The 27,534-nt window shown below is 40.3% G+C and overlaps 1 protein-coding gene across 1 annotated transcript; it reads left to right on the top strand.

Moving 5' to 3' along the window:
• Positions 1–17,795: 17,795 nt before the first annotated feature.
• On the top strand, positions 17,796–18,587 carry LOC149013401 (uncharacterized). Its single transcript, XM_089157723.1, has one exon. It carries the CDS (start codon positions 17,796–17,798, stop codon positions 18,585–18,587), a length of 792 nt encoding a protein of 263 aa, XP_089013849.1.
• The last annotated feature ends 8,947 nt before the right edge of the window (positions 18,588–27,534 follow it).

Consider the following 27,534-nt stretch of genomic DNA (forward strand, 5'->3'; position numbering starts at 1 on the left):
AGGTTTCAGGATTAGTGGCTTCTCAGGCTGGTTTAGGGGAAGAGGGAGAAGAAGAATCATGAGAAAATGAGAAGAGGGTGGGGGGAGTGTGCAAACTGCAAACACACTCTGAGGTTAATAATTCATATCTTCGTTTTTCTTTTTTAAAGCTGAATACACAGATTTAAAAAAATAAAAGAAACATATTCAATAAAACTAGGACTCTTAACAATTTACATTAACTAAAGGTGTTCCTATGTAATCCATCCAAACGAAAATTATACTTGCATAATTCTCCAAATAAATAAAAACAAATCCTTCATTATCTCTAAAACTCCCATGTAGAATTACATCTCTTATTTTACCTCTTTGCAAGGTGGACTTAGGACCCACTAAATATGAATAATCATCTACTGGAGTTCACGTTACTATAGCATGATTAGTAACTTTTGGTTGTGTTGCATTTGCATCAGACTACTTCCCCAAATTGGGATTTTAAGGAGACTGCCTTTTTCTGTCCTCTCCCTTCTAATACAAAACATTCGCATATGAAATATATTAATAATAAATACAGGTTGGATGGGTAGCTCTAGAGTTGGATTATCAATTTTGGATGATCTGTTGATAGTTAAGTGCATCGTGGTCATTGGAAGTTATTCAGGTAGGTATCTTTAGAGTCTATATTGTTGTGTTGCATTTCAAAATTTTTGGATTCACATGTGTTTCAGAATTGTTTTCAAGGATTTTAAGCTGCTAGCTTTCTTGTAGTTCTGATTGGGTGCATTCTGCCATCATATTTGTCCCATATCTTCTTGTAGCTGTTGATGTTTTGTCAAAAGATTTCTTGGTGTTATTTACCACAAAAGCTTCCCTATTTCTTGTTCTCTTGTCCTCTCCTTGTGAAGTACTACTCTAGTTTTGGGATTTAGTGGTTTCTTAGATTTTGATGATTTGATTGTATTCTCTGTGTGTTCCAGTTCCAGATGCAATATCCTTGGATCACATGTGGGTTTCTCATACAGGAGCTTGCTGAATATCTCTGACGTCGATGGAAAATAGTGTGTGTTTTGTTGTGATAGAATGTGAATTAAAGAAGCATTAGGTTAGAATAAAGTAGTGAGTTGTGCTCCTAAAACCATGCTCATCAAGAGATCTTGAGCTCATCCTACTTGTTATCTTCCCGTATGTTTTGATTACTTGTTACATCGTCTACTTCTACTTAGGTTTTGCCTCTGGCCCTAACAAATCAGTGGGTATGTACCAATAATTTATTATGCGTTATTGCAATCTTTCATCAGTTTTACTTCTCACTTTTTCTTTTCCGAGTTCCTAAGTGTCTTAGTTGGTTTGAAGTGGTTGGTGAACATGGTTGGAAATGTCTTTTTCGTTTAAGGTTGATTGCATTTGGGACATGGTTATGGACTTTTTAGGGTATTTTAGCTAAGGTTAAATGATATTCCCTCCTGTAGTACTGGTAAACTTGAACCATATATGCTTCTTCTCTATTTCAACCATGATTGGTTATGCCATTGCAATGCAAATTGCCATTGGTTTGTTCAATATGGATTAATTTTTGGTTTTTTTTATGAAGCACAATGATTTTATGTTGTGATATGCATAGTTTTGTTTGACCGAATTAACCGGTTTATGATTAATAAGGTTTTTTTTTTTGGATGAATAAATAATATAATAAACTGAAAGCAAACTGTTGAAGTATACGTAAATTTGGGAGTTTTACTGTTCACGTCACTGTTCATGTGAACAGTAAAAGCTAGAGAACAAGAAAAAACAGCTTTTACTGTTCACGTGAACAGTATTATGCTATTGTTTTTATTATATTTTCTATTTCTAATGTGGGAGTTTTGCTACATAAGTTTTAGGAGTTTTTATAAAGCATAGTTTCTATTTTGGTGGTAGTTTCTATTTTCAGAACTTTCTATTTTAGGAGTTAGGAAGTTACTAAAGCTGTAATATTTTGTTTCCTTTTTCTAGAGGACAATTACTTGTCTCTCAAGTTGTATTAGATTCATTAGAAACTATAAATAAAAGTGCTCTGTGATTCTAGACTCTTAAGCAAGAATCACGAGCCTCTTCTACTAGTTCTTCATCTCTCTTCTCTTCTTCTTCTTCTCTCTTTTCTTTGTTCAAGTTTAGCTGCTGTTTTGATTATTTAATGCTTGTTTTCTAACACAAACAATAGCACATACAACAGGGGGAGAGAGTGGGGGAAGACCAGTCAAAGAAGAGACTAGAAAGGGGAAGAGAGGCTCCAAGAACTAACAATTAGCCTATTTCTTGGAGAGTCGAAAACAGGGGGGATGGGGGAAAGAGAGAAGTCTAGAAGAAACATCAAAATAGATGGCATTCCAAATCATATCTCGAGAACGAGATTTGGAAGTCCATCTCCTCAAACTACGCTCCCACCAAAGATGATGGATCATGGCGGCAAAGACTAGCTTAACCACTTGATTGCAAATAGTAGCATCGGCATAGTTTCTCAAGATCTAGTTCCAATCTCGGTCAAAACCAAAGGACTGTCGTGATTGGGGCCAAATGGAAGCAAGGGCTAGCGTCCAAACAAAGAAGGATAGCGGGAAACGGAAAAATAAATGGTCAAGGTCTTTTGAACTATTCCAACAAAGGGTACAATTTGGGTTGGCAGGGATGTCACAGCTAATGAGGAATGCTTGGGTTGGGAGAGCAAGGTTAAGGGCTCTCCAAAGGGTAAGCGAGTGGCGGGGGATATTGCCTTTGAACCAGACGAGGGAGACCAGAGGACATGGGGGAAGGGGTTCTTAGGAGGTTCCAAACCGAGGAAGTAGAAATGGACGGGGTGGGTGGGTGAAGCCAAGAAATGCGGTCAATAGCATAGGAAGAGAGAGGGGGGAGGGCGATCCAAACCTGTGTGAGACAAGGGTGAGGTAAAGGGGACCAGGAGCCGTTAGAGATAAAAGAGGAGAGGGGTGTGGACTTTGGGATGCGGGAATCATAGACAATTCTAGGGCCCAGGAGAGTGAACAAGATACCCATAGGATGCCAGGGGTCAAGCCAAAAAGAAGTGGAGGTACCGGTAGAAACTTGGATAGAGATGGCACTGCCACGAAGAAGCAATAGCTTTCTCCAGACCCAATAGGGGTTAGGGGGAGAGGGGCTGTCCAAAAGGAATCAGATTTAAGGAGATAAGAATAGACCCAGGATACCCAAATGGAATCATGCTTGGAGGCGATCCTCCAAATGAGTTTCATGAGACAAGCCAGATTCATATTCAGATGACGTCAGATACCAAGACCCCCTTCAGATTTGGGGCGGCAGATGGACTTCCAACAAATAGGGTGGAGAAAGCGGGAAGCTTCTTGACCCTTCTAGAGGAAGGAACAGAAGATGGATTCCAATGAGTGGATAGGGGATTTTGGGAGGGAGAAGATACCACACCAATAAAGGTAGGAGGATTGGAGGACAGAACGGATAAGCACCACTCTTCCACGAATGAAAAGCAACTTACCCTTCCATAGTTGAAGCTTCTTCGAATATGATCAAGCATGGGGGAGTAGTGGTGGTGGGTAAGTCTCCCGGGGATAAGAGGGAGGCCAAGGTAAGTCACTGGGAATGAGCGGAGGTTAAACCTAGAAAGTTGAAGGAGGGGTAGGTCTAGTAGAGTCAAAGACACCAATGAGAAAGATGGTGGATTTCTCGAAATTGACCCTAAGGCCGAGAGAGGGATTTGAAATAGGAGAGGGTGGAAAGGATGGAGGGGATAGAGGAATGATCAGCCTTAGAAAAAATCATAAGGTCATTTGCAAAAGCAAGGTGGGTGAGCCTAAGGGGTTTACACTTAAGAATGGGAGAAATAAGAAGTTGGCCAATTTTGGATTGGAGGAGGCGAGAGAGGACTTCTAGAGCTAATCTAAAGAGGTAGCGAGAGAGAGGACAACCTTGGCGAATTCCTATTCGAGAAGGGAAGAAGCCAGCAAGGGAGCCATTAGTGATGACAGAGAAGTGAGGAGTGGAGATACAAATCTCAATCCAATGAACAAAGGAGGGGGGGAAACCCATAGCTAAGAAGACTTCACTTATAAAGTCCCACCGGATAGAGTCAAAAGCTTTATGGAGATCTACCTTCATGAGGGCAGGCAGGGAATGTTCCAATCAATCAAATTCCCGAACAATTTCCTCACAGAGGAGGATATTGTTGCAAATACTTGTGGCCGAGAGATGAAGGCGGACTAATTGGGGCTCACCAAAGAGGGGATGACCAGTTTAAGACAATTGGCCAGGACTTTAGAGATGAATTTGTAGAGGAGGTTACAAAGAGAAATGAGGCAAAAATCTAGAGAGAGAGAGCACTAGGCTTTTTGGGGATGAGGCAGAGAAAGGTATTATTGATGGAGGAAAGCTAGGAAGGATTGAGGAAGAAGCTGCGAACTACAAGAATTAGATCTTGCTCAATGAAATCCAAGGTGGCTAGGAAGAATCCCATGTTGAAGCCATCAGGACCAGGGGCCCTATTGGCTTTACGGGAGTAGATGGCAAAGCGAAATTCATCCAGAGAGGGAATAGAGCAAAGGGAGGGGAAGAGGGAAGGGTCAAGGAATTTATTAAGATAGGAGGGGTTGAGGGAGGGGAGGGAGGGAAGAGAAGAGGGGAGAAAGACAACTTCAGCCTTGATACTAGGCGGGTCATAGATCCAAACACCACTACTAGTAAGAAGGCACAGAAGGGAGTCGAAGTTGTGGCGAGCTTTAAGAGAGCGATGGAAGTAGCGGTGTTGGCATCCCCAAGCTCAAGCCACTTGATGCGGGATTTTTAATGAAGAAAGCTTTCCACTTGGGAGCCAAGCAAGGAAAGAAAAAAGGAAAGAGATTTTTCCTACTCAGCCAACTACGGGCTAAGGGGATCACTCAGGAGGAGGGATTGGATTCGAGAGAGATCAGATCTACACGAGGTAACTCTAGAGGTGATAGTACCAAAAGTAGTGGAGTTCCAGGAGCGAAGGGCAGTTTTGGTATTTCGAAGCTTGTGGGCGAAAGCCACAAGAGGGAGAGAATTACAATGGACGGGCTGGGCCCAGGCACTGATGATAGTGGGAAGAAAAGAGGTGTTAAAAGCCCACATATCAAAGAACTTAAAGGATTTGGGACCAAAGGAAGGGTGATCAAGGAGATTAAGTTGGCAAGGGGAGTGGTCCGAGAGGAGAGGAGGGGAGAAAAGGGCATGAGAAGAGGGAAAATGAGTGATCTAGGGGTCATTGACAAGAAATCTATCAAGCTTGGAGGCAATGCGGGCCATTCCTGATCTTCTGTTTTGCCAAGTCAAGCGATGACCAATCCATCAAAGGTCAAAAAGACCCGCATCGTCAAACAAGGAATTGAATGCACCAACCGCTGCAGGTTCAGGGGCTTCCCTCCAATCCTCTCGTTCGAAAATCGAATGATATTGAAGTCTCCCCCAATACCCCAGGGTTGACCCATTAAGGAAGAGGAGAGGGAATGGAGATTAGTCCAAATTCTCGATCAACCTGGCAATTAAATCCATAGACAATGGAGAGAGAAGGAAGGGGGGGGGTGGGAGGAAGCGAGAGGTCATATGGAAGTGTAAAAGCTGAGAGGAGGGGAGAATAGGAGGGAGGGCTGGAATTTTGAGGGGTCCCAAAGGATCCAAATCCGGCCAAGAGGGGAATGAGAGGAATTAGAGAGGAAATCCCAAGAAGGGGCAATGGAGTTGGCAATCCGACGGCCATTGTCACTTTTTACATGGGTTTCTATCAAGGCACAAAAAGAAGCTTTAGATTCACGGATAAAAGGCTTGATTTCAGCTTGTTTTGAAAGGGAATTAAGACCCCTAACATTCCAAATAATGATGTCAGTCATTTAAAGACCATGGGGTTAGGCAATGCTAGAGCTACTAGGGGGAGGGGATTCATCTAGCCAATTTAACATAAGCATTTGGTCATCCAAACAAGGTTGGGGAGGGGTCTTACACAGAGATGAACCAATGGGGGAGAGGTATTCAAAAATATTGGGGTCAATTGTTGAGCTGGAATTGGTAGAGGGGGGGATTCTCAGAGGAAGCAGGGTTAAGTTAAGAGGTGCACGTGAGGGAGACGTGTTGGGTAACCATTGGGTTAAGTGGTTGGAGGGAAGTGGATGGTTTAAAGGGGGTTAGATGGGCTAGAGGAAAAGGGTTTTATGTTGTTTGGTGGGTTGGGCTTGGGGGCTTAGAACAAAGGGAGAGACGGGTAACGAAGCTGGAGGGAGTTGGTTTGATAAGTGGGCCCAAAGAAAGAAAGTTCAGAAGACCCATAGGGGCTGATAAAGGGAGGGCCATGGGCTTTGGGCTTAATGAATATGATGGCCCAAGAAGGGAGCTGTGGGTAGCTAATGTTGTAGGAATAGCCTTTGACGAGGGGAAAAGAGTGGATTGGTTGCCAAGTGTTAAACAAGATAAAGGGGACATGGGGATAGTTGTTGGGTTAAAAGCAAGAGGCGGTGCGATAGAGGTAGTTAGTGGCGTAGGGGAGGTTCTCGATGAGGAAGGTTTCGGAGGCCCAGAGATCACGGCAGGTTTAAAGCTTACGAGAGAAGAGAAACATACCTGGGAAACTATGCCAGCTGGATATGCAGGGATTTGCTTCGACCCAATGGCAACAGACAAGTGGATACCATCAACGAGATATGGAGCATCGACCTGAGGGGGAGCAAAATTAGAGCAGGGCAGCAGGCTTTCCGAGACAACAAGTACAGGAGAGACAGCAGCAGACGACAATGATGGAGCAGCAGTACGATGATTTTTCTTTTGCTTTCTTCTTTTGTAAGTTTTTTCGGCAAGAGAGCTAGCTGGAGGAGCAGTAGCAGTGGTGGGGTCAACGGTAACGAGATTCAAACGATCAATCAATGGAAGAGGAGAGACCGAGGTGACAGGGGACATCAGCTCAACTAACAAAGGCGGAGACAGAAGAGCTTGTAGCGATGGTGGCAATGCTTCGATAGAAGCAGCGAGAGGTTGGACAACAGGGGGATCAACAGAGGCAACAAGAAAAAGCGTCATCAATCCAAGACCAAAAGCAGCAGCAGCAGCAGTCACCAACGAGCATGATTGGGATTCGTGGCCAAACGTCCGACAATATGAACATCTAGCAGGAACTCAATCGTAGACAATGATTTGGTTAATGTGCCGACCCAAGTCACCAACAATGGAGATGCAAGGAGGAAGGGGTCTAGAAGCAGGCACATCCACACAAATTCGAGCGTAAGACAGGTGCTCAAGCTTGGAGGTCTTCAAATCGAATGGAGAGGCTGGCCCGCAGTAGAGCCAATACGGCTAAGACATTCACGATTCCAAAATTCTAGGGGCAAACAAGGGAGATTGATCCACAGGGGAAGAGAGTTGAAGTCAACCCGTACAGAGTGGCATGGAGGGTTCCCAAGGTTTGATGAAGATTGGGGACTTCCCCATATATCAAGGTGAACCTTCGATAGCCTTGAGGTGGCAAGTAGGAGAGGAGAACTTGAACAGAAGGATGCCATTGTTAATGATGAACAAATCCAAGGAGCCAACCGAATTCCATTGCTTTACAAGAGAGGATTTAATAATGCCAAAAGGGGGGCAGGGACCCAAGAATTGTCTAAGAACCGCATACTTCCAGCGGAGAATTTCTGGACCCATAGCAGAGGATGGACAGTTAACCAAAGGGATAGGAGACTCAGAGGAAGGGGGGATGAAGGCAAGGTTGTAGTCAGAGGTGGGGGTGTTGAAGAGAGAGCTCCAAGCAGCTGGCACAGGGGAGGAAAGGTCAGCTAGTGAAGATGGGGGGTTGCATGGAGTGCTAGGGGTGGGGAGGATGGGAGGAGAAGAGGAGATAGTTGGGGTGGGAGAGCTGGAAGCCATCGGAAAAATGGGGGTAGACAGACAGAAGGGGTCACCGGAAGGGGTCCTCTACTCAGGACAACTGGAAGCCATCGGAGCTGGAGTTTATGATTAATGAGGTTAGTTGAGGAAGTAGTTAAGAAACACGATTTAGGTAGAATGGCTTGTATTAATCTGTGTGATACTTTGATCTTATGCTCTCTATTCATAATAAAGTGGAAAGAATACTATTACACAAATACTCTTACTTAGGTAACAAGAAATAGAAAATTACATAAATGAAAACTCCAATAGAATTGAACTCCTAGTAAAACTCAACCAACACTTTCCCTCAAGTTGAGGCATAGATGTTAGTCATGCCTAACGTGCCTAAAATAGGTATGAAATATCCTTCCTTCAAACCCTTAGTGAAAATATCTGTCACTTGGTCTCCAGAGCTCATAAAAGACATACAAATGAGCCCTTGTTCTAGCTTTCCTTTGACAAAAAACCTATCAATTTCAACGTGATAGGTTCTATAATGTTGCACAAGACTATTGGCAATACTAATGGCAGCCTTATTATCACAATATAGCATCATAAGGTTTGGAACTTGGACTATAATATCTTCTAGCAAGCCTTTCAACCATAGTAGCTCTCAAATTCCACGAACCATAGCTCTATATTCAGCATTGGTACAGGATAAAGCTACCACATTTTGTTTCTTACTCCTCCAAGTAACTAGATTACCTCCAACAAAGGTACAATAACTTGAAATTGACTTCCTATGAGGAGATCTATCCCAGTCTGCATTAGTGTGTGCTTCTACCCTTAGATTATCAGTGGGTGACAAAAGTATTCCTTTTCTAGGAGTTCCCTTCAAATACTGTAGCATTCTTGTAGCAGCCTTCATATGAGCTAAATATGGATCATGCATGAACTGATTCACTATCCCCCACCCCCACGGTATAAGCAATGTCTGGTCTCGTGTGAGACAAGTAAATAAGATTTCCTACCAACCTTTGATATCTTCTTTTACCCATTGGTCTCCCTCTTTTTCCTTAAGTTTATCTCCAGCCTCAATAGGGGTGTCAATTGCTTTACACCCACAACATTCCCACTTTTGATAATAAATCTAGGATATACTTCCTTTAGGATAGGTATATACCCTTCTTTGATCGAGCCACCTCAATGCCTTGGAAGTACCATAACTTCCCTAGATCTTTAATCTCAAACTCTCTGCCAAGAAAGTCCTTCAACCTTTGAATTTCCTCTGCCAAGAAAGTCCTTCAACCTTTGAATTTCCTTACCATCATTCCCTGTGATGACAAAATCGTCCACATAAACAATGAGAAGTGTGATATAATACCTGACTTCTTGACAAATAATGTACGATCAACATTGCTTTGCTATACCCAATAGAAGTCACTATCTTCTAGATGCGTCCAAACCAGCATTTAAGAGACTGTTTTAACCCATAAATTGACATCTTCAACCAACAAACTTTGTCTGCAATATTGTCATCAGAGAAACCATGTGGGATTTCCATATAGACTTCTTCCCCCAACTCCCCATATAAAAAGGCATTATTTACTTCTAGCTGGTGCAGGTTCCAGTATTTGTTCACAGCTACAAAAATTAGAACCCCTTAGAAACTAGTCTAGTCTTCAACCTGTTAACCGATCCGTCCATATTTTGTTTAACCACAAACACCCATTTGCAGCCCACAGATTTTTTTCCTGGAGGAAGTGTAACCAACTCCTCAGTATCATTTTTCTTTATTGCTTGCATTTCCTCTACCATAGTTGCCTTCCATCTCTTATCAATGTAAGCTTCTTGCCTGAAGATACCTAAAGGGGAACAATAAAATCTGATTCTGGAGCTAGGGACTGAAGTGGTAACCTATCACCTTTCTCCTGCTTTGTCCAGTTGTAATTCTTCCTCTGATAAGTTTGCACCTCCTTATTATGGTCAATCTTATTTAAAAGACCTCAATAGTGAGCCTCATAGGAGTGGTGTCCCCCTAAAGGAGGGGGAGAGTTAGAGACCTCATGTATACTGGCTGAAGTCTCCCCCTAGTCAGGAAACTCTTCTTGAACTCCTAATTTATGCTGTTGGGGTGTGTGGGAGTCTATGTGTGTGATAGGAAGGTCCAGAGTTGGAAAGAACACATCTCCTCTAGGACTTTTCCCCTGGAGAGGTTGATAGTAAGGGCAAAATTCATCAAAAATTACATTTATGGATATAATGATTTTCCTGGAAGGAGGATGATAATATATGTACCATTTATAAGTAGAAAAATACCCCATAAGTATGCAAGGTAGGCCATGGGGAGCCAGCTTACTCAGATGGGTTGTGATTCTAGCATAACACAAACATCCAAAAACCTTTGGGGTAATAACAAAAGAAGAGGCTCCTAGGACGTTTAATACCAAGTATCCTACTGGGCATCCTATTCATAAGGTAAGAGGCAATGAGTACAACATCACTCCAATATTGGTCAACGACATTTATAGCAATCATAATTAAATGGGCTATCTCTAAAAGATGTCGGTTCTTCCTTTTGGCAATCCCATTTTGGGAAGTCTTATCAACACAATTGGTGCTGTGTATTATGCCGAATCCGAGAGATATCTCCGAAATTCACCATCAATATATTATGTGCCATTATCACTCGAAGAATCTTCATAGTGGCATTAAACTAATTTTTAATCATTATTATAAAAACATCGAAAACCTCATTTTTTTTGTTTTAAAAGATAAATCTATATAGAACAAGAGTGACAATCAATAAAAATAACAAAGTACCTATGGCCAATAATTGACACACGTCGGTAGGGCCCACACATCAGTATGAATAAGCACAAAAGCAATAGATTTTCTATTATGAAGAGAAGGTAAATAAGTAGAACGAGTCTACTTCACAAAAATGCAGGCTTCACAAAAAAATTCATCCTTGTTACAAGAAGAAACTAAATTAGGAAATACATTCTTAAGAGTTCCTAGAGGGGGGTGACCTAGCCTATGGTGCCACTGATGAATGTTTGATATTACCGAATGGACCTGATTAGAAGATGCAGTCAAAGCAGAAGTAGATCCTCTAATCGGCTCCAGCAGATAAAGTCCATTGTCTAGTTTACCACGTCCAATCTCCTTCCTACCAAATCCTGGAAGACACAATAAGATGGGAAAAAAGTCACTTTACAATTCAAGTCATGTATAAGACTACTGATAGAAAGCAAGTTAGTAGAGAAAAAGGGAACATGTAAAACCTTAGACAAAGAAAGTGATGGAGATTTGTGAATGATCCCTTTACCAACAATAGAAGAATAAGAGTCATCAGCAATTCGAACTTTATCTTTTTCAGAAGTTGGAGAATAATGTAAGAAAAAGGGGGATGAACATGTCATATGATCTATGGCTCTTATATCCATGGTGGGAGATCTCGCGAGATCTCGGCGAGATCGGTGCGGATTGGGCTCGCTCGAGATCTCGCCCATCTCGGGAGATCTCATACTCGGCAAGTCTCACTAACGGGCTGTCTCGCAGGGGCGATATCTCGCCTCTCTTGAGCCTTTATCTCGCGGAAGCCCAAAATTGGCCGGGACGATTTTTGGCCGGGGAATTTGTTGGGGATTCAACATAGCAACATCATCTACTCATCTACAACAACAATTCAAGCATTTTCTTGTGAGTGATACTCTTAGTCTTAGTCTTGTAAGTTGTAAGTTGTAATCTTCTAATTCTTAGTCTTGTAAGTTGTAAGTTGTAATCTTCTTAATTCTTATGGTTGTAAAATTTTGAAGACATTTAACAATTTATTACTTTGAATCTTTGATAGTTTGAACTTTGATCACTTGTTGACTTGAATACTTGATGTGTAATGTTATTGTATTTGATACTTGATAGTTGATAAATAATAACTCATTAACTTGAATTACTTGATATCTTTAGTTCTTTACATTACATGTTGTCTCTACTCTCTACTCTCTATTCTCTAAGACTCTAACCTTGCATTTCAGAGTTTTACACATAGGGTCGACTTAGGAGACTTAGTTAGGGTTATTTTCTCACAAATCTAAGGCCACCAATGTGTTCAAAATGCCTTAAATAGGCTAAATACCAAGTTTCAGCCCAATCAAAGCCTTAAAACCCACCGAGATGGGCCACCGAGACTACGCCATTTTTTTGGGAGATCTCGACCGAGATCTCGCCATCTCGGTCGAGATCTCGCCTTTTCTGAGTGGCGAGATCTCGCTCGAGAGCGAGATCTCCCACCATGCTTATATCAATGATCCAAGGAGCAGAAAATGAAGAAACATGGAAGCTTATAAAAGTTTAACCGGAAGTAGTAAGGTAGGAGTTGGTATGGGTAGTAGAGGAAGCAGTAGTACAGGTTGTACTGGCAGTAGAAGACTGCAGAATACATCATAGAGTAGCTAACTCCTCCTGTGAGAAACCAACTTCTGCAGAGGGTGTTGTGAAAATCATCTCAAAAAGATTAGCCTTTGGTTTTCCCCTTCTTTGTGCCCTTTTTTGCTTAAAATCAGCAAGCTTCCCATGGAGCTTCCAACAATTGGCCTTAAGATGATATGGTTTGTGATAGCGCTCACACTTGACAATCTCCTTGGTCGAATCAGATTTAGTGCTAACAGATTGTAAGGCTAATTTCTCCACAATAGGAGCATGAAGCATGGCTAATCGATGGCTTTCCTCACACTGAACAAGGGCATAAGATTGTTTTAATGTAGGAAAGGGAGAATGACTTAATACTTGCACTCTAATCTAATAATACTCCATATTCAAATCAGCTAAAAAGTCATATACCCAAATTCTTATCCACATGTTTTTATAACTAGCAACATCATTTAGATTAGTGGGGTGATAATCTCTATAATGATTCAACTCCTGCCAAAGAGATCGTAATTTAACATAATATTGGGTCACATAATTCTTTTTGCGCAGTTTCCTGAAACTTCTTGCATAGCTTATAAACCTGTGCATCATTCCCCAACTATCCAATGTTTATATAGTAGTCTTCTAGATATGGACTGCAGTATCAAGTGGTAGGTGTCACGTCCCGCCCTAAATCCACCAAGGGGGTACCCTATCTGGATTACCCGGGGAGTGAATTACAGTCCCGCCGATTAAGTTTAGGAACGATCATAGTCACTTAGCACAATAATATAATCAAAAGCAAGAACAATTCTTTGTATTCAATTAATTTAATAATAAAAGTCTAGAAAAGATCTTAGAAGGTTTCACAAATAATATCAGAGTGCGGAAATGATACAAAAAGGATAAATAGTCAAGTGTAAAAAGGAGGGAGGAAACCCATCCTATAATAATAGCGGAAGGTAGATCGACTAAAATTAAGGGTACAACCGGTTCCCAACATGACAAGGGAACAGACTAAACTACGGTCTCAACAAATTAACTAAAAGGTTAAAAAGAAAATGGGACGATATCCCAACACTAGCACACAAGTGCAAAGGCCGAACTGCTCCAGATAAGTCCCAATCTCGGACTACTAGTCTTTATCAACTTGTACACCGTGACCAGTGGGGTACAGGTCATCAACTTGGTCTTCAAAATGTTGACCATCATAGTCAACAGTGGTGGTACCCCCAGTAGAGTCTAACAAAAATGTTACAAAAAGGAGTGAGTTCAAAAGAACTCAGCAAGGCAGATTATTCCACAATAACATAGATACATGATACAAAACATAGCATGATGCAATATGATATGAAACACATGATGCAATTATGATTCTAACTCTATGTATGCTAGTCTCTATTGGTAGACATGCTTTAAGTCATAGCACCATACTTCTTTGGGTTGTCAATCACTCCCCCTCAATCATGCAAGATATCTTGGGTCTGCCCAGGGAAGTTCAGTAAAGTCATCTAAAAAAAAAACCATGGTAGGGGAATCAGTCACCGCTCTCTCACATCACCGTTTGGTATAAGTATTGGCACATGTCACAGTAAAGCCTAGCCCAATGCAAGTCATATACTCAGTCGTATCAACTCAGATCCAAATACGTCCATTCCTCGCCCCCGGTGATCCTTTCCGGTATCCTTCACACTAGAGTCAGCGTAATCCCGAATTACGGACTCATCAACCCTATTGGTCATCCACAAATAGTAAACGGGAAGCTCTCACGTCCTCTCTTGGGTTGGTTACCGGTCTTGAGCGCCCGTGAGCCCAAGTCTAGCCATTTGCAACCCTACCAATAAATGACCCCTTTCGGGTATCCGTAGCATGGTTTATGTCCCCTACCAGGTTGGTTACCGGCCTAGAGCGCCCATCAAACCATACACTACCACGGGTCGTTCGATCTCAATGCCCTTCCGATTCGGGTCTCATACGACAGGGATATCTTAGCCATACATCTAGACAAGTCCTATGTATGTCATCCAATGATCCAGGAGAGCGTCGATGGGCATCTTCGGAGAACATCCCATACTATTCCCTCCGATGTCCAAGGATAGAAGTACCAGTATGGCACTCCCCAATCCCAAATCATACCTAAGCAATCACATGCTTATTTCCATCCATTACATATCAACAATACATTATCATATTGAAAACATGTCATAACATCTCATAATACAATGTATAAATAAATGACAAGAATAAGTAAACATGATAAACCAAGTAATTAAGCATGGTGCTACTGTCATAACGTAACTACAGTAGTCATATGATGTCTGAAATCAACTAATAAGTTATGTCTACTAAGTTACCAACAACAGTGTAAAAGTCATACAGTCTATGTTATATGGCAATAACCGTCCTTACCTTAAGTCGCGATGACGATAATCCAACAATCTCAAAAGAATGATCCAAAGATGGTAATAAAACCCTAGACAAACATAAATGAAAGGTTAGAAAAGAAATCGGCAAAATCGGAGGTCGAACGAGTCAAAACGGAGCAAGGTTGCTGTCAGCAACAAGTTTGGTCGATGGTCTTGGTCGATGGTATCGACCAAAAGGATCGACCAAAATTGTCTTCGGGGCTGCATAATGGGTTTTGGGGATTTTGGTCTGAAATGGGTCTTCCGGGGTTCGGATCCATCTGAAACTTGGAGGGATGATTAATAACAATGTAAGAACACTACCTAGCAAGTATTATCACAATCCAATGGTCCAAATGAAAACCCCCAAATTGAGGTCCTATGTTCTAAAGACAAGAATCCTAGCATTCATGAGAAATTGATGGAATTGAAAGGGAAGCTAGAGAATTAGTTGGGGAATAGGTTAGGAACATGATTACAATCATTTGCAAGGCAGAGATTAGACTAATCATACTCCACATCTCAGTTTAGTAAAAGAAATCAAGTTGCTAAACAAAGAATCATGGTAACGCATATGTGAGGATCAAGATGCAAGTGAGACATAGCAAGAATGAAGGAAAAGCAAGTATAAATGGGAAGAGACGTTCATGGTAAGGTGTTTGCAAGGTTGCAACACCTTGGCCATGGTCTCATCAGTAAAAGAAGAAGGGAAGTTAGTAGAATAGAGAGCAAGAGAGAGAATCATACCTTGGAAGATGATAGTTGGAGAAAAGAGACAATGATTATTGTAGAAGATCATCACCCAAGCCAAAGAGGAGCCTAAGAGGAGCCTTCCCACGTTCTCAGGTGTTGAAATGAGTAAAATATCGTTCTAGGTTTGAGGTTTCACTTAAATAGATGAAGGAATATCCAAAAAGCATCTTTTTCTCAATTCTGGGCAACTTTGGTCGATGGTTTTGGTTGATGGCATCGACCAAAACAGGTAACAGGTTTCAGCAGAAAATCCAGAAATAGTTCAGCAACTTCGAACAGGGATTTGGAGGGCTATACAAGGTCAAATTGAGTGAGGTTTTCTCCTACAAGTCAATCAAGAAGTCTAGTTTCCAGAAATACTTTTGGATCAAGCATGGGAGTTCATTAGGTCCACCAACTAAGCTCACCTTCTTTGATGCGCAAGCAGGATTTGCCAGACATAGTTCAGCAACTTCGGACAGGGATTTGGGGGGCTATATGGGGTCAAATTGAGTGGGGTTTTCTCCTACAAGTCCATCAAGAAGTCTAGTTTCAGTAAATATATTCAGATTGAGCACAGGAGTTCATTAGGTATTTCAACTAATTCGCCCCTCTTCGGTGCGCATATTCAAAACTAACACTGACAATGCTCTCAAGTGAGGGGCATCATCGTCAATGTCCAAGGGCTTGGGTTCCGACACCAAATCATCAACCAAAAGGGTCTACAAATCTCTTTTCCCCCACTTTGGGTCTTCGGACCTACAAACATAACAAATTTCGGACCGGGCCAAGGTTAGGATAAGGCCAGATATTACAGGTCTACCCTAAAGGAAAGGTCTAACATGACTTCTTAAGGCTTTCAAAGATAATAACACTGAAATCAAGGTCCAACTTTAAGGTCTAATATCAAACGAGTATTTCTTCACCCCAAAACAAATAGGGTGTCCGGGCTAGGTTTGGGCTGGATGTCACAGTAGGTATCCACAGGAAAATTTTGATGCGTGGAATTCAAAAAGAACGACATGATAAAGGAGTCATTCGAGATCCATTTATCCTAAGAAACACATATGGTGATAGATTTGATATTAGTGCCCATAATGTGCCCAACAAGTGTTGGAGGTAGGTCTTTGTCAATGAAAAAAAGATAGAGATTTTATTTTCTCTTTTTTTCTTCTGTCTCTTCCCAAATCGAGCTTTGGCTTTTGATGCCATGTTGAAAAACATGATTTTGGTAGAATGGCTTGTACTGATCAATGTGATCGCAAGCCCTCTATATATAATAAAGTGGAAAGAACACTATTACTCCTACCAAAAAAAAAAAAAAAGGAATACTATTACATAAATACTCTTACTTGGGTAACAACAAATAGAAAACGACATGAATGAAAACTCTAATAGAGTTAAACTGCCAATAAAACTCAACCGATAGAAGTCTTCTTAAGGACTGTTAGGAAAGGGCAATTTGGGAAAGGATAAATCCATTGCACTAATCTCAATAGGAAAAAGAGGCGGTAATTAAGAGTTTTATACCAATCGAAATTGGTTGATGCTTTCCTATATAGAATAGACTTGTAAATTAGCCTATATATAGTGAAGTTATTTTGAGGAGTGCTAATAAGTTCAATCTGAGCCTCCACAACTAAGTCGTGGCTTCCATCTTCTCCTCTCCCTCATTCTTCACCTTATTCTTTCTCAACTAACATGGTATCAGAGTTGTAGGTCCTCTTATTCCTTTCCATTCTAAGAATTACTAGTACAAATAGTTGATTCTATAGAAAGGAAAGAAACTGTACCTGGTGTGAGAGTTATTTCCATAAATTAAAGGGATGTAGCACCTTACGCTGCCATTACTTTGGTGTCTTCATTGAATATTGGTGCAAGATAATGCCCAAACTGAGCTGTGCAATGACCTCTTCTCAAGATCGTTGCCACGATTGATGTCGGATCTGCATTTTTTAGGTACGAATAAACTGCGATTGATTGAGATATTTTTCGTTTTGTGATATGGGGCTGAGGAAGAGTGTCTGTAGTCCTCCTCACTCTCGATCTATTTAGGGTTGAGAGAATCACCATTCTTAGGAGAAGAAGCAGTCGCCGGAGTAGTTGCTGGTGCTGGTGATTTTTTGTTTCTGACGCTGCTTTAGATAAAAAAGAGAAAGTGAGAGAGAGAGAGTCTTCGAGAAAGAGAAGAGTGACCTGCGATCATCTGGTTATGAGACTTGGTTAAGAGAGACTTCGTGAGCAAGTCTTCTGGTTTTAAGTGGTTTTCTAGTTCAGTTGGTTTATTTATGGTTATGAGATTAATCTGATTTTGGGATTAATTCTAATTCTGCGATTAATCTAGGAATAATTTTGATTATGGGATTAATCTGATTCTAGTTTCTGATTCTGATTCTGATTCTGATTTCTAATTTCTGATTATGATTTTAATTGTGTTTGGATATGGGAGAAACTTCAAGTAAAAATACCATGACTGAACTTATTTCTTCATCCTCTCATCGGTTAATTGAGAAGAAATTGGAGGGTGTATCAAATTTCCACCAATGGAGGGCTATAGTTAAAATTGTTCTTACTAGACGGGGACAGATAGATCATTTGACTAAGACTGTACCTAAAGATGATGGTACTTGGGCAATTTTCGATGCACGAATACTTGGGCATATGTTTAATTCCTTAGCCGATAATATTTTAGATTTGGTTACTCACTTACAAACTGTGAAGGAATTATGGGAGTATTTGAATGTGTTGTATTCTGGGTCGAATAATATGGCTAGAACCTACGAATTGTCCCAGGAATTTTATCGAGTAGATAGGAAAGGTAGAGATATTACCCAATATTTTGCAAATTTTAAAATAATGTATGAAGAACTAAACTCTATTCTACCTATCTCCTCTAATGTCAAAAGTATGCAAAATCAAAGAGAGCAATTAGTTGTTATGAGTTTCTTGGGAGGTCTTGGAAAGGAGTCTGAGGCAGTTAGAGCACAGATTATTGGTAGTGATCATGTACCCACATTAGCTGACACATTTTCAAGAGTTCTTCGTGTTGCAAGGGAGAGTACCAATAACTCTATAGAAAATTCAGCTTTGGCAACAGTTTCTCGAGGCACTTCTGGAGAACAGGCCCCTGGTGGACAGAATATAGGACGAACTCGAGGAAATAATACTAGAAAATATCCAGGTTCACACAACTCTACTGACAGTACAAGACAAATTAAGATTTGTCATCATTGAGGTCGTCTAGGACATATTCAACGATATTGTTGGAAGCTTCATGGGAAGCCCCCACACATGGCGAATGCAATCATCACCTCTGAATCAACGTCTACAACTACTAAAGTTCATCTTGAGGGTAAGAATGTAAAGATGACTGAGGAAGATTATATTCGTTTCACTTAGTTTCAGGCCACTCAACCACAATCAGCCGCTGCCACCCTTGTTCAGATAGGTAATGCTACTGCTTGCCTTTCAACCACATCTCGCCCATGGATCATTGATTTAGGAGCTTCTGATCATATGACCGGGGCTACAGGTATATTTTCCTCTTTTGTTCCATCATCCTCTTTGGTTACACTTGCTGATGGCTCTCATATCAATGTTAAAGGAGTGGGTACAGTTCAACTCACTCCATCCATTACTTTACCCTTAGTTTGGTGAAATTCTTTCCTGGATATTGTTTATTTCAGGATCTTACGACGAAGAAGATGCTTGGTAGAGGCCGTATGTCTGGGGGTTGTATCTATTTGAGGAGATATCCTCTACTACTTGTTCTAGTATTTCCATCCCCCCATCAAATACATTGTCATTTAGGGTATCCCTCTTTGGAAAACCTAAAATTGGTTGATAAGAGTTTTCATTCTCTTTCTAAGTTGGACTATGAGTCTTGTCAATTTGGAAAACTTCATCGTGTGAGTTTTCCTCCTCGTATAAATAACGGATCGGACCACCCTTTCTCTCTAGTTCATTCTGATGTGTGGGGACCTTGTCATGTTAGTTCTACTTTAGGTTACAGATACTTTGTTACATTTGTGGATGACTTTTCAAGAGTCACTTGGCTTTATTTAATGAAAAATCGTTCAAAATTATTCGACATATTTTGCAATTTTGTTATTGAAATTCGTACTCAATTTGGTGTTCCTATTCGTACTTTTCGTAGTGTTAATGCCAAAGAATATTTCTCTGATCCTTTTTGTAAATTTATGGCTTCTAATGGGATTCTTCACCAATCCTCCTGTGTCGATACTCCTCAACAAAATGGGGTTGCAGAAAGAAAAAAATAGACACTTATTGGAGGTCACCCGTTCTCTCTTATTTGAGATGAAGGTTCCTAAATTCATTTGGGCTGATGCAGTTTCAACTACTTGTTATCTTATTAACAAGATGCCTTCATCTGTCTTAAAAGGTGGCATTCCTCATTCTCTCTTATTTCCTTCATCTCCCTTATTTACTTTCCCTCCTCGCGTATTTGGTTGTGTATGTTACATTTGTAATCATAGCTCAGGGATCTCTAAACTTGATCCTCGTGCACTTAAGTGTATTTTTGTGGGGTACTCTCGCACTCAAAAGGGATATCGTTGTTATTCTTCTGTACGAAGATATTTTGTTACTGCAGATGTGTCATTTTTTGAGTCCACTCATTTTTCTACTGAATCTCATAGTTTAACTGACCTAAATGATGATATATGTATTTTTCAAAGTGTGTTTCCACAGGGTATAGTTCCTTCACCTCCGCCTCTGCCAGACATTACCAAAGTGTACATGCGCCGTCCAAAACCACCGGCTCCCCCCTCTGCACCTACGGTCTCTACCTCTGTGCCGACTTCGTTTGTTGATCCTGCGGACGTTCCTGCCAAATCTGACCTTGATATTCCCATTGCTATTCGAAAGGGTACTCGTTCTTGTTTCAGTATCCCATCTCTAACTTTATTTCATATTTTACTTTATCACCTGGGTTCTCTACTGCTCTATCTACTATAGAGACTTATCCTATTCCTAAGAATGTTCTTCAAGCCTTGTCTAATCCTGGGTGGGTCAGTGCAATGAATGAAGAATAACAAGCCTTGGAAGACAATCAGACTTGGGATCTTGTGCCTTTACCCTCAGGAAAGACATGCTATTGGTTGTAGGTGGATATTCACTGTGAAAGTTAATCCTGATGGTTCTTTAGCTCTCTTGAAAGCTCGTCTTGTTGCCAAGGGCTATGCTCAAGTTTATGGCGTAGATTATTTGATACTTTTTCGCCTATTGCCAAGCTTACTTCCATCCGCATTTTAATCTCTCTTATCGCTACCTACCAGTGGCCCATTGTTTCAGTTGGATGTGAAGAATGCCTTCCTTCATGGAGATCTGCATGAGGAAGTGTATATGGAGCAATCACCCGGGTTTGTTGCTCAGGGGGAGAAGAATAAGGTTTGTCACCTCCACAAATCATTATATGGTCTCAAGCAGTCACCTTGAGTATGGTTTGGATGATTCACTATTGTTGTATTAGAATTTGGGATGACTCGTTGTGAAAGTGATCACTCTGTATTCTTTAAAAACTCTAATGCAGGCAAAATCTTTCTTGTAGTTTATGTTGATGATATTGTCATTACAGGAAATGACACTTTAGGAATTGATAGGTTAAAGACCTATTTACAAGAGAAATTTCAGACCAAAGACTTGGGCAAGTTAAAGTATTTTCTAGGAGTTGAAGTTGCCCAATCAACAAGGGGCATTTTCTTATCTCAACGGAAGTATGTACTGGATTTGCTTTCTGAAACAGGAATGTTGGGATCAAAACCCATAGACACTCCCATGGAATGTAACTTAAAGTTAATGCTAGAAGATGGAACCATTCTTGATGATCCGAGAGAAGTCTGAAAGGCTTGTTGGTAAGCTGAATTATCCGATCGTGACTAGACCCGACATTGCCTTTCCTCCTGTCGGTGTTGTGAGTCAATTTTTGTCTGCCCCACGAACATCACACTGGGATGCAATTATACGAATTATGAGGTATCTTAAGAAAGCACCAGGATGCGGACTTCTTTACACTAATCATGGACATAGAAATGTTGAAGGATTCTCTGATGCTGATTGGGCTAGATCACCTATTGATAGAAGATCGACTACAAGCTATTGCACATTCGTTGGATGAAATCTTGTATCATGGAAGAGTACGAAACAAATTGTGGTAGCAAGATCAAGCGCAGAATCTGAGTATCGTGCTATGGCACAGGTAACATGTGAGATGGTATGGATAAAACAATTACTCCAAGAATTAGGAATTATTGATGACACGCCAATGAAGTTATGGTGTGATAATCAAGTTGCGGTTCATATAGCATCAAATCCAGTTTCTCATGAACGTACCAAGCATATTGAAGTTGATTGCCACTTTGTTCGTGAGAAGTTACTACAAGGCATAATATCCCCCAAGCATGTGAGGACTGGAGAACAACTCGTAGATTTGTTCACCAAAGCTCTAGGGAATACAAGGGTTTACCTATATTTGTAACAAGCTGGGCATGAGTAATATATATGCTCCAGCTTGAGGGGGAGTGTTAGGAAGTGGGCAATTTGGGAAAGGACAGATCCATTGAGAGTTAGTGCCTTGTGCTAACTCTCGATAAGAAAAAAAACTTTAACTTCTCAATGAGAATCATGAAATTTAGATAACAACTTTAACTATAGTGAATTATGATAAAGAGTTTCACAACTTGCATGCCAATCTTATCCCTAAGTGGATGGTTATGTTTAAACTTAAGACCTTGTATCATTAACAGTAGACTCGTAATGATGAAATGGAATAGAAAAATCACTTGGTTGTGCACTTTAATAAGTATATGTAATATGTTCACACCAACATTAGATGGATATGAAATGATTGACAAACTTCTTTCTTTTCACTGCACTAGGCCGACAGGGCGATATTTTTTTTATTTCTAATTGTAATTAAATACAACATGTACATAAGAAGGATAACAAACAACTGGGTGATGTTTTTCCTTACTATTTAAAGATGTATTTTCTCCACATAGCTTAGTCTTCCATATAACACTTGTGATAGTTGGTCAAGCATAAAATTGATTGACTCAATTTTAGTTTAAAATAAATAGAATGTTAACTAAAATTTTAATACCATTTAACTTGACTCAAGTCATCCACTATTTATTTTTGGTGATAAAAAAATTTATTGAAGAGGTCAAGCTATACACTTGACTAGAAGAAGATTCAAAAGCCACAGGTGCCAGAGGGGCTAAATTGAAGCGACTATCATATGCATCCTACACACTGTTAAAAATGGTCGATGCCTCACCCAACAAGATACTATCAAAGGGATGAAGCCACAAAGACAACACGTTGCGAAACACTAGATGAATCCTCTACACATAGCTAATCTCACCCGACGAATCCATGCAACAAGATGATGAGGGCCGCTAAAAGAGGGTCTCCTTGTCGAATTCCACGCCCTAGCACCATCCACTACATTTGATAAGCACAAATGAATTGAACACTAAAGATATGGTGAGATTTGTTCCATCATCACTCCACATAGTTGGTTGTTCAACCATAGCAAATATAATTTGGCTAAAAAGTATACATAATTTGTTCAAAATAGGCCATAGGGCATAGGGTTTCTTGGTTTTTCCTTTTTTTTGGGTGTTGAGGGCATAGGGTATCTAAGAGGCCAATTTGAAATATTTGAGTTGAGTAGTGGAAGCCTACACGCCTACCAGCACAATGCAGGTTTGCAAGACACGGACCCATTTCCATAGTGGACCGGTGGGTCAACCATTTGGTCCATTTCATTTTGGATATTCTTCACATGTTCGATATGTGCGATGTTGATGGGCTATGTATGTATCCCACTGATACTGACATCTCTATCTACTCAATATTCCGGCCCATCTGTCCTTTCTACAATTGTCAATTACTGGTCCAACCATTCGAACCCTAACCCCCCGGCCCCACCCACTGGCCACCCCACTAAAACGACAGAAGTTTTACCGGTCCAACCCACCATTATTGCTCTAAATGCATAGATATCAATTCCGGCCTCATGGTTTAAATGAACCCGGTTTGACTTCCAACGATTGATTTGGGTTTGAGAGGAAAGTCGGCCCTCAATTGAGCCACTTTGGGCTGGGATAGTAATTTCCCCATGCCCACCTTTCTTAATAATGCTAGCGCAGCCCAATCTTCATGCTGGATCTTAGGGCCCAGATCCACTAAACCATGTGGAGGGGTTAGGCCCACTGGACCTGTTTCATATAAACCTTCTATGGCATGGACTTATAATAAAATGGGGCGACTATGGACTTTCACTGGAAAGGTGCAATCTAGGCCCATGACAAGAGGGTGAGAGACCCACGACTTGATAAGTTACAAGTTGATAACGTCTCCAGTCAGCCCAGCCCACTAATTTTTACATTTCAAGTTGAGTCACTGAAGTGAAGCCCACAATGTCATCTCCAGACTCTGGAGGTCGAAAGGTTGAACTTGATTTGACTTTCTTTTTCAAAAAAAAACGACCGTTATTCTTCATTCAACTTTAAACTTTTAAAATCCGACCGTTACCTCTCCCCAGCCAATTTGCTCCCATCGTTTCTCTTCGGTCTTTTCTACCAAAGCCCTCAAATCTGCTGCTGGTCGGAAGAACTCGCTAACAACAACAGCAATCTCTGCAAACAAATCGGAACTTCAATAATCGTCAACAAGATTTGGATGTCTCGACTTCAATCCTTTTGATCCTCTCACTGAAGTCTTCTCTATCCTCGACTTCCTTGACGAGTCTTGACAGGAAATAATTTTCTTTGGTTTGCAAATCTTTTTATGTGTCCGAGGCTCGACACAGGAAGACTTTGCAGCTGAGTTGCTCACCACAATCCTTGATCGTTATTTTTTCAGTTTCGCATATTCGTCTTACTTTACGTCCTCCTATTACCATCAATTCACTCATCGTTCCGAGATCTGAGTGCTTCACTCATGTTGGACCGTCTAATTTGGTTATCAATTCGTCTTTGGTCTAGCTTGATCCGGCTATTGCGAAGGCCAGGAACTTGGAAAAGTTATGGTTGGTGAGGTGTAAATTGATTTCTAATATGGGGATGGGGATTGGATATATTGTATTGAGTAAGCAGGTAGAAAGAACCTATCTACACCATTATCTGTACTTTACCTGTGTAATAAAGCCTTTTATTTTTTGCTTTGCCTGTTTCTTGCATATTAATCTTGAATCAGAGTTATTTATTTATTCTTATTGTTGCCTTCTCTTTGAATGGTTGTCTCCGTTTTGCATTACATAGGAAAAAAATACATAAAAAGAATGTATTGATTTCCTTAGGGCTCTGTTTTTTTTTTCAATGTACAACTGACCGAAGTCATAAGAGGACTAGATGTTGTCCTTTGTTGGGATCTTCTTACTCAGATGTTCCCACCAGATATGAAATTCCATAGAGAGCAGCGGGTGATTGTGTGTATTTTCTTTTATCCCTTGTCTTTGTGCTCCTTTATTTGGCGGAGTCTTTGTCTTTTGTGCTTCTTGAACTTATTGGCTGAGAAGTTTGCAATTATGGAGTTTGTTTCATAGGAAGTAAGGGGAAAGGATGTCAAGTTCTATCAGAAAGCTTACTATTTCATGCTCAAAGATGTTAAAGTACAATATTATACAGATGGAGACTGAATGGAGATTTTATCTTGGTTTTAGGAAATAGATTGGTTACTAGCATTTCATCGCTGGTGGTTGATAATCCTCGTTAACTAAACCAATCCCCCACCCCCCACTGAAAGAAAACAAGAAAAAGAGATAGAAGAAAAGAAAAGAAAGCAGTTTATGAGTTTTCAAAGGTACTAGTATACGTTGACAAGGAAACACAGATGGTCAGAAATAATTGGGTCTAAAGACCAATTCAACGACCAAAGTGGGTTTCAGCTTATTGTGCGCCCTTACATATTCAGAAGGGATTGAGTCAAACGGGTGGGTCAGTTGTGTAGGCTACATGTTTAATGAGTTATAGTGGTGGTTTTTGACTACCCCCTTGTCAATGTTCATGAATTCCCTTCATTTAGTTGAATTGTTTTTCTTTGTGTTTTCCCCCTAAGTCTGCTGTTAAATTATTCAGTTAACGGTCCTTAGGGTGTTGAAGAGTAATTCTGATGGGTCTCAGACTAGCTGTTTGCTATAGTTAATGATCACTCTTACTATATCTTTTGTTTGACTAGCAGGTAACCCATCCTTTGTGTGATAGAAGCTCATTATGTTGCATTTGAATGCTGTTTCTGAAATTGCAGATTCAATTGGACTGTGTGGAGCTGTACAGAGTTTGGTGGAGCTTATGAGAAAGATCCATGTGTGACTGCACGATGTAAGATCCATGTGTGACTGCATGATGTACAGAGTTTGGTGGAGCTTTGATTTCTTCACCTCTTATTCAGTGTGGGATTTCACGAATTTTCCATCGGACTGCCACTGCATCTGAGGTACTAAACAGTCTTTCAGGGACATATTGTAATATTAAATTCAAGGTTTAAAGTATCAACCATCATGTATCATATCTTTGGTGATTTTAAGAGGAGTATCCTATTGGTAATGCATATCAAACACTGCAGATACGCATGAAAATGGTCAAGGTACAAAAAAAAGAAAAAGAAATACATACATAGATAAGCAATATATAATCATTATATAACCATGAAGAGCAATGGATGATGGAAACTTGGAAAGGATGGTATTGTAGCAGTCCTTGATTCATTTTTTAACCCAAAAGCGTGAAGAAAAAAAAACCATGATTAAGTGCAAGATATTAGACTCTTGTAAGCGAATTTATTAAGTTCTAAATCAAAAGGGGTTTTTATGGAACATATCGAACGTTTAACGTATTGGTACGTATGGAGATGTATCAACCAGTGTTGGCGGATGCATCTTGATATGTAGTATGTACACATGCATACTATAGGTATTAACACATCCACAAACCTTTTTATAGATTGAGTCCTTGGTGTCATTAGATATTAATTGTATTGTATTGGCTGATAGAATTTGATGGTGTATTTTGTAGAAGAGAAGAGGAAGGCGATGATGAAGACTAAGAGGCATTTCTTATAATGTTGGCCTATACAAACTGCTGCTTATTTTTCTTATGTGTTATGTAGGCATCTAAATAGCTTACCTATTTAAGATGCTTCCTAGGTACCACTGCATACTTCATCTTAGAATAAATGAATGAAACTTTGCCTTTTTGATGGTTTGTGTTCACTCAGAAATAATAAGCCTGCTTATACTTATTTTGTCCTAAAATATCTGTTTTATGATCAAAACTAGGCAATTCAAATGCATTGAATTATTTTCTGGTCAATTGAGTACTATCAAAACTGCTTTGGATGTACACCAAATGTACTTTGCCAGTTCATCTTGTTTTTCTGTGTATAAAATCCAATTTTATATCATTTCTCTCTTCCTCTCTCTTCTCTCTCACTTCATTCATTTCATGAAGTCCTGCACATGTTTCCCAGACTTTTGAACCTTGCTTTTGTCTAAGCTGCTGCTATGTAGCTCAATACTATCAGTTTGTCATCTTGTCCACATGCCTTGATGTTTCTTGTGCCAAAATGCTACAGTTTGTTTCAAGTGATGCATGCTACTTCGATCTTTGGGAAACAATTTCAGCAACTCAATATTGAAGAAGAGGACTGCAGTGGGAGAGTGGAGCAGCAGGTTGTGTATTCAGCTCTGCTGAGATGATTTTGACAGAGTCTCATCATCCAATGTTATTGGTCATTCAAAGCTGTAGCTGACCAAGGGGATTTGGAGGACTTATTTAATGTTTCTAAAGGACAAAACCCAGAGGCGAGTGCAGACTTGTCTTTCTGCTTTAACTTTGTGACTTCTTAACTCGTTTTGTGTGCTTATTTTTGAGATACCCAACAATTGCACAGGTCTGAAAGAAAATTTGGTTTATTAATTGATCTTTACCGGAAACAGCTTGGGAATCACAATTTGGAATTCATGTCTGTATCACAATCCACACATCTAATAGAGGTAATTTCTTTTCTTTTTGGATGAATTAGTAGAGGTACTATCATGACATTGAAACGTTGAAAAGAAATATTATGGAGTCAGTTGTCATGGATCAGTACCAGACTTTTTTTAATTTTACTGTCCTCCATAACCTTCTTTTTAACCAATCAATTCTAGTCTGCT

The sequence above is a fragment of the Hakea prostrata genome, chromosome 6 (genome assembly GCF_041222555.1).
Source record: "Hakea prostrata isolate BN-2017 chromosome 6, UWA_Hpros_2, whole genome shotgun sequence".
Classification (NCBI taxonomy): Eukaryota; Viridiplantae; Streptophyta; class Magnoliopsida; order Proteales; family Proteaceae; genus Hakea; species Hakea prostrata.

Bases quoted from the DNA above. Each gene is read 5' to 3' on its own strand.
- LOC149013401 (XM_089157723.1), top strand. From the start codon at position 17,796: ATGGGAGAAACTTCAAGTAAAAATACCATGACTGAACTTATTTCTTCA.